Raw genomic sequence first — 19,417 nt, 5'->3', positions numbered from 1 at the left:
GGCTCTGAGCACCACAAACTACCATTCCCGTCATGCAACGGGAGGGGAAAGCTGGCTTTTGCGTCCTATCTCGCTATCTTGCACCCTGCCGCGGTGCATCATGGGGCTGGTAGTCTCTCTCTGCTATTGGGAAGGGGCGGGGCTTAAAGTTTGAGGTACCTCCTCCTCAGGGGTTGCTGCTGGTGGGAGAAGGAGGAGGAGAGTGGGGCGGCCCCTCTCCCTTCAGCCCCTCTTTCTTTCCTCTGGGGTGAGGCCTTGGGGCGCCCATATCCCCCTCCCCGAAGAGCCCCGTTGAGTTCAATGGGGACTTACCTCCAAGTAAGTACAGGGCCCCCGCCCTTAGGCTCAGGACGCGTGTCAGGGAGAGCGCTCGTGTAAACGGCCGACGCGTGACTAGAGGAGAGGACCAAGGAGGACCAGGCGCCGCAGAACGCGAAACGTGGAGGACCTGACCAAAGACAAGCTTAAAAAAGCCCCTTTGAGACTCACTGCAAGGAAGAAGTTGGCAGCAGGAGCTTCCCTAGGCTTCAGTCAATGCAGTCTTTTGTAAACTCAAGTCAAAAGCATCTGAGGAAGTAGATTCAAGTCTACCAAACCTCATGCTGCCAATTTCTCTCTCTCAGTGAGTCTCAAAGGTGCTGCAAGATCCCTTTGCAAACAAAATAGCCATACCTTTGTTTGGCCAACCAAGGATTCTTCTTCCCTGCAGAACTGATGCAGTGTGACACTTCTTTAACTGCAGCCATGGCTCAGTGCTGTGGAATCCTGGGATTTGTAGCTTTGTGAGATACTTAGCCTTCCCTGGCAGAGTGGCAGAGAACTCTGGTGCCACAACAAACTACAAATCCCAGGGTTCCATGGGATGTAGCCATGACACTTAAAATGGTATCAAACTGCTTTAATTCTGCAGTATGGAGGCAGCCCAAACGGCACACAATACTTGATGCCAGCTTTCGAAGCTCCACTGGCTTCTTCGCCTTTCCTTGAAGATGAAGCCGGTGGAGCTTTGTAAGTCTGCATCGTGTCTTTTGTGCATTTTTGGTTGGCCTAATAAAAGACTTGGTGTTTTGAGGATTTTTGGTGTTGTACTTTGTTGCAATATGGCCAGCATGGCTATCCCTGGCTAGATTTTCACTTGCCTTCCATCCAGGCTGGGCTATTTTTAACATGGAGGCAATGAGACGGTCACATCATGCACTGGTTTTAAATTTTGCGAGTTGACAAACCTGGGAGGTGGATCCTGGGTAGGCGGGAGATGTTTGAAAATAGTCCGATCATCATGTCTTCCCTCAGCAGGAAACAGAGCTTCCAGGATTAAATATATGGAGGAGGAGAGAGAGGATGGATTATCCTCCCCCTCTGTCCCTGAAATAGTGACGTGGGAGGAGGACCTTCATTCTGTCCTAATTTTAATGTGATCTTGTCTACTTTGCAATTATGGAACCCATTGCATGAAGCAAAGTGTCATTAACATCTGGCATTTGGGTTTGTGGTCACAAAATCCAGACACAAATATACAAAGTTGTGGAAAACAACATGTGTTGCACTGGTTTCCAAACTTTGGGCCTCCAATTGTTTTTGGATTTCAATTCCCAGGATTCCTGAATGTTGGCCAAACTGCATGGGGGCTTCTGGGAGCTGAAGTCCAAAACCCATGGAGGGAAAACAAAGCTTGGGAACGACTAGTTTGGTTGCTTATCCCTTATCCAGAATCCTTAAATATTACAAAATCCAAAACTTTTTTCATGGGTTGCAGAGATAGTGACACCTTTGCTTTCAGAAACTTTTGTTTCATGCACCAGGTTATTAAATATACAGTACTGTATAAAATTCAGGCTATGTGTATAAGGTGTATATGAAACATAAATGAATTTTGTGTTTAGACTTGGGCCCCAAGATACTGCATTATCTACATGTATGCAAATATAGTTTTCCAACATGCTAAATAAATAAATAAATCCCAAATCCCAGACAACCTTAGTCCCAACCGTTTCTCATGGAGGAGGCTCAACCTGTATGTTTGGAGAAGTTGCTTGCAAAATCGTACATGTTAGTCAAAAATAGGCCTGTTAGGAGAAATGTCCACAAAATTGAGTGGATTCTTTTACAGGCATTTAAAAATAATTATCAAACTGATGTGAAAGTGAGATGCAATACCTCTTCGACTAGAAAAGTTAGAAAATAGGTGGGGACATCTACACTGTGTGGTGTGATTGGTTTTCATGTGGAGTTTTAACTGAGTTGTCTTAAAAATGACTAAACTGAGACTACCACAGTTTGGATATATCATGACAAGACAGGACTCATTACAAAAGAATAATGCTTGCTAAGTTAGAAGGCAGTAGGAGAAGAGGAAGACTGCATTACAGGTGGATAGATTCTATCAAGGCGCTGAATGCTTAGGCAGGGTTCAGTGGGCCAGTCTTGTCATATCTTGCCCACAGCATGCTTACAACTACGACTAACTTGCTTACAGCAACGAGTAGGTTGGTTTCAATCAGTCTTACATGCTGAAAGAGGAGTCAGTCCTACATGCCGAAGTCCAGGGGCTGGCTGCACATGCCTTTCTCAATCCTATACCTCCCCAGCTTCTCAGTGTTTAAAGTTAAGTCCTTTTGCAGACTCCACAGTGAACAGGGTTACTGCAATTTTGCTATGCTTTTGTAGGAGGCCGGCTTTGATTTTTGTGGATTTGATTATTCATGGATTTTATTAATATGTTCTCTCTAGGAATATCTAGGACCTCCAGCACAACTCTATGGTCAACTTTAACCAAAGGTCGCACTGAAGGACCCTAGAGATTTCTAAAGAGAACACTCCACTAGGCATTTGTAGCTCCTCCAGCACAATTCTGTGGTCAATGTCTGGCAGATGTTGACCACAGGATTGCACTGGAAGACCTAAAGATTCCTAGAGAGGTGTTCTCTCAGGTAAAAACATAGTGTTTTTGTTATTTGTGGTTTTTCCACATTCACAGGGGTCCTGTGCCCTTATCCCCAGCGAATGTGGAGTGACAAGTGTGTATATATAATGTGATGGATGCATTTTCACAGTGGTTTGTTTGCAATGCATATTTGTACAGTCTTATGGGGAAACAAGACCCAGTGAATACATTGGAGTTTATTTCTAGTTAACATGTACAGAATCAGATTGTTTTCCTCACAGTGGTCCTCCTATGAAGAGGGAAGTTGGTATCCCTGGTATAACTGTATTAGTTCTTCTGTTTGATTTGTACTACTTTAACTCATTGTGCCAGGGAGAATTAATCCGACCTAAATGGCAGTATGTAGAGCTGACTATCTAGAAAGCAGTCTGAGAGTTTCTGGTGCTGTCTTAGTTGAGTAGCAGATGTTTGAGATTTGGGTTGGGACTGAATGTGATCTCTATTCTGATGTTCTGTTTCAGGGTAAATGGGTTTGCATGGCATTTTCCCTGCACTAAGGCAGTTCCATGTCTTGTTTGGTAAGCACTTCTTTGTATTGACCTTTGATACTATGTCATATAACAGAGCAGGTTTTAGATGGACATTTGGTTTGTTTGCCTGTTTAAGACAATCTACCAAAATGACTTCCCATTTACTACTTCTGGTTCCTCTATATTTGGTTTAAATTGTCAAACTCCAGAGCAGTGATTCTCATACATCTCCAGAAATCTGTGGCCTACAGCATTCAGAATTCCTGACAATAGGCCATGTTGGCTGAGGCTTCAGTGATTTTTAGGTGAATAAGATCTGGGGACCAAGTTTGGGAACAATGCTAAAATGTACAGTTGCTGAACACCATTCCAAACTGAAATTATACAAAGATTTCTAGTCTAGGTAGCTCTCTATGGCTAATTTTCCCCCATAAAAGAGAAATTTGTAGTTTTAAGAAAACCTACTTGGTCATCTAAAAAAAAAAAGACTTAATTATTCAGTGGGTCCAGATCATCTAATGAACCTTTCTAATGTTCCCTCCTATCTGGATTTTGTCTTTTGAGGTGGTTAAATTATTTGCTGCTTGGTGTTAAGGATCCAGCTCCACTTCATTATAGATAAGTGAGGACAAAGTTGTTAAAAGACCTATAGGGTTCACTTAATGCTCTAGTGTTACACTTTTTTAGGACTGTTCCTGTATTCTACGGACACAAGTTGAAACCTTTGAAGCAGAAAAGCAGTCTGAAGGCAGTAGCAGTCAAGACGTGGTAAGAGGAAATATATATTAATCTAGTTTATATCAGTAGCATTAGTCTTTTTATTATCATGTACTGAAAAGGCGCATGTGTTGTTTTCTGCTACCTTTGGATGGCGTGTGTCCAAACTGAAGTGCCTGTTCCCTTCAAGGAACATTTTTCAAGACTGCATGTGCCTGAATAAGGGTGAGTTGTTTTGATAATGGCTGTATAGTGGCCGATCTCTTATAGCTGTATATGAATTAGTTCATAGGCCTACTGACCCCATTCCCCACAGGGCTGCACTTGCTGCCTATGTTAGATAGGCTTGCAGGATGGAGATAATTTCCTTCCACAGCTGTAGTGGAGAATCTCTGTTGGACTACAGCCAGCAAGTGCATATTTGGACTGTATTTGGAATGAGTTTTCTTTCTGAGGGGTCTGTGTTTTATGTCAGAATATTAAGCATATTTAATGCTCCTTTTAGCTTGGAAAATTGGCACTCTATCTAAAAGTTTGCACTGGGAATGGGGCGGGGGCACTAAATTCTTAAGTACTGTACTAATTATTTCAACTGCTGTAATAGATGTACTCTGGGGTGAGAGAGTGGTCCAGCCATGGATTAATTCCTGTTGCTGCCCTGGAAAAAAAAATCTCTTTACTAAGATCTCTAGCTCTTCCCTCTGTTCTGTATCTCTTGGACAGATGGTCAACTTTCACAGGACATATTATTAGATATATCTGAGTCTGTACTGGTAGTTGCATATACAGATGATGATCTACATTAGGAGTTGGAATCATGCTGTTCTAATGATGTTGCGACTGCAACTCCCAGTGTGTTGACTGTTTGTTCAAATGTCATTTAAACAAAATCCAGAGTGCCACATGATTTTTCATGTTTACATGTTTTCATTTAATAGACGGTGCTGCTAACCATTGATACCCTGTTATGTAGTAATGACTGCAATTGTTTGTATAGTAATAATGAATGGATAGCCAGCCATCACTGACAAAGGATGAAGTAAAACATTCAATTGAATCTGTATAGATTAATGTTTCAAAAGATATGGGGAAGTCCAAGTGTTTCTTGCCCTTTCATTAGAATCATAAAAGTGTGAACATGAGAATCTGACAAGTATTGTAATGGTGATACATCTTACTGTCATACTATGTTAGTTTAGTGTCTGTGTGTGTTTCCCAAACTTTATTTTGAGTTGCCAGTGATAATAGATTGATAAGGGAAGAAAATATGGCACTTTTGCTGAACACTGTATTACTGAACTGAATGCTTAACTTTGGTCTTGATTGACTAACTGAAAAATCAAACATTTGGGATAGGTAACAAATAGTTTAAAACCAAACTAAAATGGATATGATATGATCCCACATTCATTAATTCAGCTCTTCACCCACCCTACCCCACTCCCCAAGTATAATAAAAAGGCCTTACAGTGATTCTGTAAAATGACCAAGGTAGAATGTTAGTGGATCTATAAGGTTTACATGAAGTTATACTGTTTTTCAGTAATTTTATACACTAAAAAGTATATTAAAATGTTTTTATTATTCAGACAGATGAACCTGCTGTATGCTGGGGCCAGCTGACTCAGATACAGGATGAACAAATATCATGGGCCTCTGATGTATCCCATTATGATCTCCAGGTGGAAATAGGTGACTAGTTTGTGATGTGAAAAATGATCCTTCTTACCTTGTTTGATTGAGAGACTTATTCAGTGGACTGGATGGTATTGTTCCATTTTCAAAAAATCCAAAATTTTGCTCACCACCAACCCCAAAACAGTAGATATAAAGCATTATTACCAATCTTCTTTCTTTTTTGCTTCCTCTAATCCTGGAGTGCATTCTCCCAGTTTTGCAGCAGTCCCTGTTACCAAATTCAGTGAGGTGGCAGCATCAAAATAAAGCACAATTTCCAGGGTAAAACAAAGATACAGGGAGTGTGCACTTTGTTTTAAAGGAAAATTACTTTTCTTAAAGGCTCCCTGCATGTTTGATGTTTTTTTTTAAATTTGTGCAGGGCAGTGGATTCATTCTCAGTGAATCTCTGGACTTCGGTGGAAGTTAAATCCATTGCCTATACCTAATCTGACTTCTTGGTTTTCTTATTTCAGTGCCAGTAATTACAGTAGCCTCATTTTGGTTCATGATAGTTGTAGAACTGTAAATTGTGACATATATTTTCAGAGCTGCTATAGTGTGCTATCCCTCCTCTGCCCCTTCCTCTTGTCTAGCAGATCTCTCAGCCACTTCTTTTCACCTCAAGAAAGTGCAAGATTACATTGTCCTCTGCTGTTTCAAAAAGTCCTGTGTTTCAAGGCTGGAGAGAGTGCTGTCATCTTGCTATACAAATGCCCTAATATGTTCTGCTGTGAGTTGTTATCCTGGCATGGCGTTAGAATACCAGTTGTGGTACTGACATGTTTCTTTGAAATGGCCTTGAATATGTTTTCCTATTAAATTAGTATTTCTGCCTATGTCTCTTTTGTGAACCATTGCGTAATTCACATGCTGCATGTAGCATCTTTTATGGTGCTGTAATGTGTATAATTTTAGAGTATTTCTGTTCTTTTAGAGATAGCGGGACTTGTCATTGGACAATCAGTTGGCGTGGACAAATTTTATTCAGACTGCAGTTGATGGTTTACTTTCAAATTGTACAAAATGAACTTGTGAGTAGGGCATCTTGTGTAGGGCTCATGAGTAGGCTATCTTATGGCCCTCCAGATGTGGTTGGACTGCAGCTCCTGCATACTCTTGTTAGCATATAGACAGTGGTGAGGGATGATGGGATGCAGTCAAGCAAGATCTGGAAGACTACACTTTTGCTAATTCTGCTCTGGACATTAGAAAAAGTCTTCCCAGATTCTGCTGTTTTGTTGATCTATGCAGACTTGCAAAAATACCATCTTCTGACTCAGGTACCAAATACCTGTTTCAGAACAGATATTTCTCATACTATATGCCTCTCTATCTGGAATATTGAGGATTGTTTGAATGTTAAATATTGAAATAGATAATAAACTTTACAATGTTACTTTCTTTTTCCATTTTGCTAATAGGAAGAGGATGCAATAATTTAACTTCAATCTACCTCGCACGTCATATCCCTACAGGAACATTGGTAGCTGTAAGGATTACAGATCTGGAAGGATGTTCTGAAGAGCACTTGAAAGCTTTACAAGTAAACAAGTTGGTTAATACTTGAAATATTTGTGAAAATAAACTGTTTAGGAGAATATGGTTTTAAACCTATTATATAAACTGGTAGTGTAGATATAATGGCAGATTTGTAATTCTTGGTATGCTAAGAAGTTTAGAATGTGATAAGGTATACAAGTAATTATTGCTTTCTCAGGTTGTGTGAGCTTACATTTTCAGAACTGCAGTGATTTGAAGTTACAAATCTTCATTTGTAGCTCAAAATGTTTAATACTTGAAATATTTGTGAAAATAAGTTGTTCAGGTGATATGGTTTTAAACTTATAAATTGGTAGTGTAGATATAATGGCAGATGTGTAATTCTAGGTATGCTAAGTTCAGAAACTCGTGATTAGATGTACAGTAATTATTGCTTTCTGAGGTTGTTTAAGCTTACATTTCCAGAATTGAAATGATCTGCAGGCACAAATCCTCATTTCTAGCTCAGGGACCGGTTTAGATGACCAGTGGTAAATGGATAAGTATATGTGGAAAGTTTGCTGTCCTTTAAATTATTAAAACAATGACTCATTTCTCCAGCATGAAGTAATATTATCCCACTCCTTTCGTCATCCCAATATCTTGACTCTGTGGGCAGTGTTCACTGCTGGAAGCTGGCTTTGGATTATTTATCCTTTCATGGCCTATAGTAAGTATTTTCTTTGTAAAATGTATATTGCCTTAATTATCTTTTCTTGGCGCTGCATGATTCCCACGGACTAAGCGTTCAAATGTAAAGTACAGGCTCTTTTTCATATTAAGGAGGAGCAACCAAAGATGGGAGATATTTCTCAGTGGTGCCTCGGGTTACGAAAGTAATTCGTTCCGCGGCCGCTTTCGTAACCCGAAAAGCCTTCGTAAGCCGAAATGCCATAGGCGCTAATGGGGAAAAGCCGTGATTCCGTGTAAAATAGCGCCGAAAAGCACCAAAAGTTTTTTCGTAACCCGAAAAAACATTCGTATCCCGGAACAATTATTTCTTATGGGATTTTTTCGTATCCCGAAAATTTCGTAACCTGGGTATTTCGTATCCCGAGGTACCACTGTAGTTTACAGGCTTAGTGCCTGCCTAACTTAACAAGAGGAACCATCTAAGATACTGATACTCAATGGTGGTCCCTGGACTGGTGCAAGTCTGCAATGAGTTTGTTGCTGGGCCATGAAGAGTTTCCAGGAAAGAAAAAAACAGTTGTAACCGATGGGCAAAAATATGGTGTTGGTCCCCAGCACAATGGAAAAAAATAATTGCTGAGCTCTTCCAAGAAAGAGCCTGAGAAGTACTGATCTAAGGAAAGCAGAATAAGTGACATAAAATTATTGTTCAGTTAGAGGTTGTTTCACTGTACAAAGATCTTGTATTGAATGCTTTATATTTTTACTAGGTTCAGCCAGTCATCTCTTGAGGACTTATTTCCCTGAAGGCATGAGTGAAGTTTTGATTGGAAATATTCTGTTTGGAGCAATTAGTGCCTTAAACTACATGCACCAACAAGGGTACATACACAGGTACTATGTAAGAAACCTATGGGAAAATGTCAGATGATGATACTCTGTAAAACTCAGTTATTGCTTTGGCTTTTTCAGTTCAGTTCTAGCCTCCCCTGGTTATGATGGGTGTATTATCTATCTGTCTGTGAATTTATATCCTACCTTTCTTTAAAACTTCCGGTGGATTTTTGATTTTCAGAACAGAGTAAAAAAAATTTTAAAATACAAATGTGTATTAGTTATTCAGAGGCTGCAGAGTACTTTACACCAAAGAGTTGGTGTCTGTATATCTTTTATTGAATTACCTGAGATTTCTGAAATTGTCAAGTCGGCACAAGGAAGCTTTTAGTTTGTTGTGAGCCTCTCTTCTGCATTATCCTTGCATGATCAGATCTGATATTTATCCATTCTCCGTGAGACTGAAGGTACAGTCCACAGAACATAGCTATCTCCTTGTGCCAACTGAGTCACGCAGGATCCACCAGAATTATAAACTGTTAAAACTGTTACCACCAACACCTTTCTCATCAGTTTTTATTTTCCTGCCTTGCCAACTGACCAGGGATAGCCTTCTTTATTAACAATAAAAATCAACACAAATATTAATCCAAATTGTACATCCCCACTGTGAATACTGTCCTGTTGGTATGATACCATGCAGTGACTGCCAAATCATGTGAAAGGTACTGCATCACATATTAGAATCTTACATTTTATTTCTGTTTTTCTAAGTGCAATATCATTGTTCTCTTTCAGAAGTATTAAAGCTAGCCACATCCTAATTTCAGGGGATGGCCTAGTTTATCTCTCTGGCTTGAGCCACCTCTACAGTTTAGTCAGCAGTGGGCAGCGGCTAAAAGCTGTGTATGATTTCCCCCAGTTCAGTACATCAATGCTTCCTTGGCTGAGCCCTGAACTATTAAGGCAGGTTAGTATGTGTTGCATTTAACTATGGATTTGCAATCTTGCTACGGGTACATATTAGAGGGAACTCTCAGAAATATCTGTTGAAAGTTTGAACTCTACACTAGTGAAACTAAAATTGATAAATTAATATCTTTGTCTTTTATTTGTTCTTGTTTTTAAAAACATTTTCATTAAAATTGGACCTCTCTTTAACATTACACATAGCAAATCAAATATGTACTATGATTCAGATTCAATGTAGCTTTTCAATGAATGTGAAATGTATACATTTGAGTATGCCTCTATTTTCCCTTCCAATATGAGTACTCTTGCCCAATTATTATAGAAGGTCATATGTCTATTATCTGTTTACATACATGACTGAACATTTCATTTCAACATCTGCTGTTGTTTTTTGTAGTAACTGCATCTAATTTTCATAATTCTACCATCATTATCTTTGCAGTGGTCAAACAAGCTTTTAATAAAACATGAACTTCTATTAGTGCCATGCAAGTAGTGTAACAGGAGTACCATCATCAAATTCCAATGATATATTCCAAAATAACACAATTCAGTCAGCCTTGAAGCTGCTGGCAGAGATCAGTCATAGATTTTGGGGGGAAAGGCAGGGTATAAGTAAATAATGCTAATGCTACTGATATGCAGATATCATTCAGTTTATATAAATCTAACAAAATATCCAGAGGCTGTTATCAGTATTTTGAACCAGTGTCTGAAGAACTGATCCTTTCAATGTGAAATAGGTTGAAGCTAAAACCAGACAAGATAGAGATGATACTAGAAAGGGATGGTTGAGGTCTGGGTAGGATTAGCTCGGCTGACGTGGATGGAGATCTTTCTTCCTTTAATTTTTGGCTAATAAAGGAGTATTTTCCCAAGACTGTGTTACACTGAGACATACTTTACTTGGTTACTGAGGTACACTCTACAAGCCTAAGCTCTTGTAAAATACTGCTGCATGCAGTCTAGAGCTGTAAGGCAAGTATGTATTTTACATCAAACCTTGTCTCTCTTGATATGAGCCCACTTGTCAGTTGTGAGCTAGTCAGCAGTTACCATCTGTTTACTTCGCAGCAAGCTGATTTTGCAGAAGAGGGCTTTATATGATTTCTGGCAAAAAGAAATTAGGAAAGCTACATTTTTGCTGTGCACAATCTGCATTTTTCATGAAGGTTTTTTTTTTTAATTTCAAGCCCTGTTTTCTTTATTTGTTTGGATTAGTATTGCACTGGATATTGCTTTACTGTTATTTCTGTTTAAATGGGTAGTATGCCATCAATTCCTCCTAGTGACACAACCGTCAGTGGAATGGGCTGGGAGAAAAACTCCTTTGGCCCCCCTCACCCTCAGGATCTGCTCTGGAAAAATAGGTGGTCCTTTGGATATGGGAAGTGTGGTCTAGAGGGGGAGAAGTTTACTTGTGTGATGTAGGATTTTGGTAACTGGTCTTAAATGTACAGTTACAATTGTTTTAAATATAAAGAGATTTTAATGAACAGAAACTGATTTATTTTGACAGATTTTGCGTCAGTAAATAACTTTCTAAAATAGGTTTTTCCCCATTTCTTACTTGGATTATATAAAGTGGAAGCATGAATATTACTGCATTGCCATTTGGTACAGATTATCCATAAAAATTGCATTGCACATAGCTGTTTTCATTTGGTGCTGGGGGCCCATTAATCTATGAAGACACTTGAAAAGATGTAAAATTATTCATATTAAATTTCCAAGTAAATTTCAGCTTCATTGTCTTGTATATGCATAAGCCTCTTCTAGTTCATATGACTCAGCACCTATTGAGCAGTTACATTTATCAGTTGGTATTTTCTTCTATAGGATATGCACGGATACAATGTGAAGTCTGACATCTATAGTGTGGGCATTACAGCATGTGAACTAGCTAATGGGCATGTACCTTTTCAGGACATGCCTCGTACACAGGTAAAGCACATAGTCCTTCAATTTGTTGGTTAAGTATTGTACGTCTGTTTTAAAGAAATTATATATAAAATATTGATATGAAAAGTTGACTCCTGTGGTGTTTCTCAAGTGTATTACAAGGGCTGAGCTGAAAGAGACGAGGATGTTGATGACAGTGTTTCAACATTTTTGCCTACACCATTTAAAAGGATGCAGGGAGTACTGATGGGAACAAATAGAAAAGTGTCCACCTGTTTAGATTCTTTTGAATCGGTTTTGCATCCCCTTAAATTACCAGGTTCTTGACTGGCCAAGTTCATCCACATGACCAGTCTAGGAAGCAGTTCTTCACTCTGCTGGCTTTGTTTGCCTCAGCTGGCACTGTAGTTGTGTGAAACCATGACAGAATTTCAAATAGCATTGAACAGTTCTGGAAGAGCTGATCATTTGTACATTGAATAGCTTTCCCTTCCGAAGCCATTTTTCTTACCAGGATAATGCTATTGATCAAAAATTCAGCAGGTCAACATTTATACAGCCTAACTGTACGTGGGATAAGCTATTCACTGGATATTTTGTATTGGTCTAATCTTTCCACCAGATGCTACTGCAGAAGCTTAAAGGTCCATCTTATTGTCCCTGGGTGATAAATACTTTTCCACGTGGTGAGTCCAGGATAAAAAATTCACGGTCAGGGATTGACTCTGGAATTGGTGAAAGCATGACCCACACATTGACAAGTGAGAGATTGCAGACACCACCAAAAACATTTTCCCCTGCTTTCCATAACTTGATAGAACTCTGTTTGCATCAAGACCCAGAAAAAAGGTAAATGTCTTTACAGTAAATTGCAGTTACAATGTAGTGATTATACAGTGAAATTACATTTGTGTGGGGTTTAAAGAAAAGTGTGTGTTAGAAGGATATATTTGGTCAAGCATTTTCCAAACTGTTGTGGAGTGAGTCTTAACCTTTGCTAGGTGCATTTTGGTTTTTAATTTAAAAACAGAATTTCCAGGAAGCTGTATTCCATGCTGAATAGGTGATTTTGTAGGAGTGCAGAGTAGCAGGTGATAAACAGTGGTGAGATTAGCGAAAACTGTGGTGTGGTTACACAAAGCTCATCTTTAGGTATACACACTAAGGATGACACCATACATATTTGTGGGATGATCGATCCATTTGCAGGATCTGTGCACAGATGAGCCTAGCAGAGTTTAACAGAGCCCTGGTCTGCACTTCCTGCAAACAGTAATCTACATATTGCAATGGAAAGTCAAGGAGCAATGATGGGTTGTGGATGCTTTCCATATCCCTACACATCTCTTTGTCTGATGCAGGTAGCCAGTGCTAAGAGAGTGAAAGATACAGAGAGTGAAGTCTGGATGAAGATACACAGGCCTCCCATTTGTCCTGTTGCTTTGTCATGCTGCCTTTATGGGTTACTCTGGGGAGGTGTTGCGGGAGGGAGAAACCATAGAGCTGTCAAAACCTCCCCTTCTGGGTTTTACACAAGCAAGGTGCAGGGCAGTGAAAGTTGATAATGTTATAAAATTTGATAGGGTTGTAAATTTAGTTTTTAGTTGATTGACTGCTGGGAATCAAGGTTATTCTAAAAACCCCTTGATTATGGCATATCCTTGAAATTGGGAATAAAAAGAGGCTACCTTTCCTTCTATGTGTGTTCAGTAACATACAGTTTAATAAAGTTGTCTACACATTGTAATGGAGTTACTTTTGAAAACTACAGACACTGGGGGTTTGTTCTTGTGCAAACATACTTCAATTGACTTTAACCATATCAACTAAAAACCAAGTGAGATATCAACTACATTATTTAACTGGTAACAGTACTAATTTTGAACCTATGTATAAAGAGCCTGAAAATAACACATTTTCTGTATACAATAGTTAATGTGATTTTTGAAAATCTTAAGCTCCTTAACCAAGTGTATGATTAAATAGGAAAGGTTTTACTTGATTTGCTAACCTGTAATGAAACTGTAAGATGAGATGAAATTACTGCCAATCTAATCTTTTCAAAGGTTAACATGTAAGCTTTGTGTTTTTTCCCTGGGATCTAGGCCATCAGCAAGAGGTCTACTGTCACATGCTTTTTTCAAGCAGGTGAGCTGGTTATACATTTCATTAGAAGCACTAACTGAAGCTAAAGATAATAACCAGGGCTTTGGTCTAGAAATAGATCATGTACTGGGAACACAGACTATTCACATATGAATGTCCTTGGAGTGTAATTGTGGTCAAACGGCAATTTGATATTTGGGAGTGATTTGATTTTAATTTACTCTAAACAGGTTCATGCTGATCAGTAATATGTGTGCAGAAGCAAATGTTCTATATCACCCAAGGGCAACCTGTAGGCCCACAGAGATGCATCCACTGTTCCTCACAGCCTCTCTGATTATCCCACAGTTGGGTGGTAATGACAATACAGATTCAGTACATGTATATACTTCCCAAACAGCAGCATCAGACTAGTTGCTTTTTCCCTAATTCCATTAACTGTGTTACTTATAAGAGCCAATTAATCATGCAGCATGCCTTTCTGGCAAAAAAAAAATGAGAGGTGTTTTTTTTCCTCTGAGGAAGATGGCTGGTACAATTCAGGTCTCATCAACTGAGTAGCACTCACCACAGTATGTAGTTGCATGAAGTTGCATTTCTCATAGGTTATGTCCAAATAGAAAGAGAACCAACTGGCAACAAAATACAAAGGAGAAAAGGCATTTTTAAAAAATACATGTAGATGAAATTAAGAAAGTGGAGAGGAAGAATGGAAAGAAGTCCAAGGAGGACCAGAATAGAAAATAAATAAGGCTGTGAAGGAGTCAAGGATGTCTGTTCTGGTCTGAAGGAGGAAGAATGGGAGAGAAGAGGTCAGGGATTCAGTAGGTAAAAGCTTACTTTTAAGCCATGCGATCTTGGGCAGGTGATGGGAGGTAAGCCATTGGCTCCTTCCACCTGTTACAGGATCTGTTTCTACTTATTTTAGTTGATCTGTGGATACAAGTTTAATATTCCAGTTACTGTGTTCTCCCTTTTCAGGTAAAAGAACAAACAAAGGGTTCATTACTTTCCTTGTTGCCTCCTTCCATCCAGTACACTCAGTCACAAATACCAGCAGTGCATTCAGCAGCCATCTGGAGCAAATCTGGATGTAATTTGCCAAAAGAAAGAGAGATGTATTGGGAATTCTGAAGATACCAAAAGATACCACTGACATCTGTTTTTAAAAATGTGATTTTTTTTGCTGCTTTTGTTTTTAAAATACAAATGTTTGTGACATACTTGAAAATATTAAATATTTGTATAGTTGATTCCATAGAGGGAGGAAAATTTCCCCAAAATGGTACTATTTACTTCTTGAATAACAGACTTATCCACTTGCTATGAAGCATCTTTATATTCTTGTACCTGAACTGTAATGGTGATAAAGGTCTTGCTTGTTGTAGGACATGATAATACCTATGCTGTTAGTACCACTGAAGGATTAATCTGAAATACTGTTTCTGTTCTGTCACATTTTTATAGTGTACTGTTAATTGCCATGCCAACTATCTTATCACTTCATACGCTTTGTGTTTAAAAAGTAGTGCCTTCTACCTTTGAGGAGGTGGCAGTGTGCAAATCCATTGAAGCTGTGATGGCTCTTCTGCCACATCCTGCAGTATCTGAAGTAGCCAGATATTGTACTGTAACCTGAAAGAAATAGCTGTGATTTCTTACTTCAAAGTATTCTGCACAACCTAACATAGGAAGAGTAATGCAGTAGTCCCTCCACATTGGCTGGGATTAGGGGTGAAAGTCCCCTATGAATGTGGAAAAACCACAAATAAAAAAGCCCTTTTTACCTGGGAGAGGAAGCCTCTCCAGGTCCTCCAGTGCAACTCTATGGCCAACATCTCCCAGAGTTGATCATAGAATCATGCCTAGAGAACTTCTATGTTCTCCACCACAACTCTATGGTCAACTTCAGGCAGAGTTGCACTGGAAGACCTAGAGAGAGAAAGAGAATGAAATTATTTGATTATATTCTTTTTATATTGCTTATTAGTCCACAGCTGTTATAGTAGCTAAAATGTCACATGTGAGGGATTATACCTAGCTAGCCTTTAAATGGCAGTTTGTAGGACTAATCTAGAGAAAGGAGTCTATAAAACAGGCAAAGAATAATGAATGATTTGTTGTGTCAAAAAGCTGGAAAAATCGATACAGCGGTTCTAGCAGATGATGACTATTAGGGGTATTCTGTTGCAAACACAATTATGGAAAGCAATATATTCTAAATTAAGATAACCTTAAAGTTTGCATTTTGACTTTTTAATGTGCTTTTCATTGAGAAGAAAAGCCCAAATGACATAAATAATGGAAAGCAATAGAAATGGACTGGCAAGGTACAGGCTTTTTGTAGAACTGTGAACATTAACTTAACCAAAACTTTTGTTCTGTGTACAGCATGTAACTGGTACTTGGGATAGCTCTAATACTGAGATATTAAGAATTATATTTTATTAACGTACATTTTATTTAATCATGTAAAATAGATGTTAGTTTAATTTTTTAAGTGTGTAACTTCACAATATTATATCAAATGTGATACAACTAGCATCACAAGTGTCCTTCTCATAGGAAACTACTGAAGTAAAACTATATTAGCCATCTTTTGCAAACTCTGTTTTGAGTAATGTAACTGGAATAAAATACACCTATTTAAAAAAAGCCATTTTGAGTTAATGTCTCATCATCCTTAGCGGCATATTTATTTCATGTTTTTTTAATAAGCTGACATAACATTGCACTCCTAAGTATGTTTACTCAGAAGCCCTCCTATATTAAATTAGCTTATTTCTCAGTAAGTGTGCCTAGGATTATTTTCTAAAACTATTCTGGAGCCAAACACATAACTCTGGCGGGCATCAAACAGTTGACTATACCACATGTGGGTAGATGTGACCTTTCAGATATGGTTGTCGTTTGTCTCCCATAAACCTTCACCAATAGCTATGGTTGATAGGATTTGCAGTCCCAGAATAAGGAAGACCACAGTTACTCATGTAATTTATATTGGAGGAGAAAAATCAGTGTGATGGATTTTCTGTTTAATACATAAATATATACATTTATCTCCTCACTGATTCAGTAAACATCTACCTAATGACAGGTACATAGTGGAAAATGGCATTAGTGTCTGCTTTCCCATTCGTAAGGTAGCCAGTAGACTTCTCCTGTTGCGCTGGGTCATTTTGAGAGTAGAACTGGCAGGGCCTTCCTTGCCTTTCAATTCTAACAGCAAGAAATGCACTGCAACATGAGATGTATTTTCTTTCACTGTGGTTGCATCAGACAGCCACTATTGTGCTACAGCCCATCCATGATGGACCAGTTTTCAGCCTTGCCATCCTCTTGAAGGTAACATCTGTATTCAGGGTGCGCTACAAGTGATGTCATATCACTTCTGGATGTCATTCAATAGGCTTTCAGCCTTAAAAAAAAAGAAACTTTGGCCCTATACAGACTGCCAAAATAAAGCTGCTTCGGGTCACTTTGGAGGTATGCTGTTTAAATGATGCATGCGTCCTAAGAGTCTGGAAGCTGCACCAAAGCCACATTCCATTCCTTAGGACTGGATTGTGGCTTTGGCATGGCTTCCAGACTCTTAGGACGCATGCAACATTTAAACAGCATACTTCCAAAGTGACCCAAAGCAGCTTTATTTTGGCCTGTTTGTATGGGGCCTTTGAGTTGGAGGGATGTGGTTTCTGAAGGATGCTGCATTTCTAACTGGTTATGGGTCATTTAGGTTGATCTGGGAGTGAAAAATAATCTGAAAATTAGTAGGATTCCTTTTTAACCATCTTTAGTGGCCACACAAAAGCATTGAATAGGGTTGAGCTCTCAGAATTGTTAAGGAAACTAAATCTTGACACAAATGATGGAAATGATTACAAGAAACAAGGTACCAGGGAGTTAAAATGGCTTTGTATCTGTTTTGAGGGTTGTCTGTGAGTGAGAGAATGACAAAGTGTGTGAAGATAAAGATATCATCGAAATGTTAAAATCATAAAAACTAGTCTCAATTTTCAGGTCTCTTCAAGCAGTTATTCTTGCATGTTTCATCAGTTTAAAACAAGAACACCACACTATATTTTATTTTTTAGAAAAACAGTATTTTTTTGTTGAGAATTCAGGTAAGTTTAAAAAAACCCCAAGACTAAAAAAAAATATCCTTAGAAAGAGGGATTTATTTTTTGTTACACCTGTGAGGAAATAGCACAGAAGTACAGAACTGATTTAGGCTCAGATGGGTTTCTATTCGTTATTCTGGGGTCTTGTGTTCTGCCGTAATATGTTTTGAAGAATCCTAAGTACTATTTCCAATTGTTCAGGTGTCATTTTTAAGATTTGCTCCTGATTGTAAAGCATCTCAGTGATTGAGCCTGCTTGATTTCTTGGAGCCCCAATTAGAGAGGTAAAAGATCGGGATGAATCGCTAGACATGAGGGCAGCAGCAGTTGGAGCAGTGTTTGGCCTTCCCTGGAGAGAGCTACTGTCTGGGATTCTTCCTAAATCAAGAAGAGCTCTTTCGATTGCTTTTTCAAGATGCTTGAATGCTTCCATATTTATATCATCTGTGCCTGCAGGGACCTAAATATAGAAAGAAAAGCACACAGTTGTCATTATACAGATAATTGTGATGATCTCAATGAACTTCCTAACAAATTTGGCCCGCTAATAAGTTTTTATGATTCAGCATTTATTGCATTATCTAACCTACATTAACCTTGATCTCATTGGCCTGAATCTGCAAACTGTGGTCTGATGGGGGGGCAGTAGAAAGATTCTCCCACCCATTCTCATTCCCACTCACTCAGTGGGCTTTCATAGCTCAGATCCAACAGTGGGCTAGCACCCAACTACTTGCACAGCAGAACTTATTTCCCTACCCTGAACAGCTTTCCATGCCTCCCAGGGGATTTTCCAACTTCCTTGATGAGGTTTTGGGTGTATGGGGGCTCTTAGGCTGTCACATTGTCCTCTTTTAGGATTAACTCTGTAGTCTGAATTGGGGAGGGGGGGATTTCTGTCAATTCCATCCAACACTGATGGAAGCAGTCTTTTGAAAAAATTTTATTTGACCCAGGGAGAGACCAGACCTTCCCCAACATGGTTAAAAATGCCCTCCACACCCCTTAGAGAGCTTTTGAAGTCATTCTGGAGAAAAACATTTTTTTTGTCCCGTTGGCAGGCATAAAATGGCTCAGAAAGGGCATGCACCGTGTCCAGCCCTGGTTTATAGGGATATATATGTGTGCGTATACACACACACCATGGATTTCGTAGGGTTTTCTTAGGCAAGGAATATTCAGAAGTTTTGATCTCAAGCAGAAGCTTCCAGTTTCTCCCACATTCACATGCACTACAGGGACCCTACTCTGAAGTCTGACATCTTTCTCCAATATGTTTAGTTTAAATTTCAATCTACTACAGCAGTCCACAGCCTTAGTTATAATTAATTTGAAAAACTTAAATACATTTAAGTAATAACATGGGCCCTACACATTCATGGATTCTTTAGCCACAGATTCAACCATCTACAGCTTGCAAATATCCAAAAAAATATAAATTTTAAAAAACTTTTGATGTTGCCTTTTATATATCTCGGCCTCAGAGGGAGCCATCAGGC

General features: G+C 38.9%; 2 protein-coding genes across 15 annotated transcripts in view; one reads left to right on the top strand and one right to left on the bottom strand.

The window, feature by feature from the left end:
• The first annotated feature begins 162 nt into the window (after nucleotides 1-162).
• Nucleotides 163-16,456, top strand: STRADB (STE20 related adaptor beta). 2 transcript variants are annotated; one of them, XM_042454617.1, is made up of 12 exons: nucleotides 163-318; nucleotides 3,406-3,462; nucleotides 4,102-4,182; nucleotides 5,721-5,823; nucleotides 7,233-7,354; nucleotides 7,912-8,020; nucleotides 8,754-8,865; nucleotides 9,616-9,787; nucleotides 11,629-11,733; nucleotides 12,314-12,540; nucleotides 13,797-13,839; nucleotides 14,779-16,456. In XM_042454617.1, the coding sequence occupies exons 2-12, from the start codon at nucleotides 3,451-3,453 to the stop codon at nucleotides 14,929-14,931; spliced, it is 1,239 nt and encodes a 412-aa protein (XP_042310551.1). In that variant the 5' UTR covers nucleotides 163-318; nucleotides 3,406-3,450; the 3' UTR covers nucleotides 14,932-16,456. The 2 variants fall into 2 exon arrangements, with proteins under 2 accessions (XP_042310551.1, XP_042310542.1); XM_042454608.1 differs by having other exon boundaries at nucleotides 8,754-8,877.
• C2CD6 (C2 calcium dependent domain containing 6) overlaps nucleotides 12,540-19,417 on the bottom strand; it is a 53,637-nt gene continuing 46,759 nt past the window's right edge. For 12 of the 13 annotated variants that reach the window (XM_042454541.1, XM_042454486.1, XM_042454580.1 and 9 more), the window contains one exon: nucleotides 17,956-18,378. In XM_042454541.1, the coding sequence (XP_042310475.1) occupies nucleotides 18,043-18,378 (336 nt within the window). In that variant the 3' untranslated portion in view covers nucleotides 17,956-18,042. Of the gene's footprint in view, nucleotides 14,731-17,955; nucleotides 18,379-19,417 lie in introns of those variants that run through there. The other variant, XM_042454570.1, reaches the window with a different exon arrangement.

This window comes from Sceloporus undulatus, chromosome 1 (genome assembly GCF_019175285.1).
Source record: "Sceloporus undulatus isolate JIND9_A2432 ecotype Alabama chromosome 1, SceUnd_v1.1, whole genome shotgun sequence".
In the NCBI taxonomy this organism is placed as follows: Eukaryota; Metazoa; Chordata; class Lepidosauria; order Squamata; family Phrynosomatidae; genus Sceloporus; species Sceloporus undulatus.
Note: the sequence above shows the minus strand (reverse complement) of the source record. Positions and strands in the feature narration are given on the sequence as shown.

Bases quoted from the DNA above. Each gene is read 5' to 3' on its own strand.
- STRADB (XM_042454608.1), top strand. The intron at 4,183-5,720 runs GTAAGAGGAAAT...TTTATTATTCAG, and splicing joins GCAGTAGCAGTCAAGACGTG to ACAGATGAACCTGCTGTATG. The intron at 8,878-9,615 runs GTACTATGTAAG...GTTCTCTTTCAG, and splicing joins CAACAAGGGTACATACACAG to AAGTATTAAAGCTAGCCACA.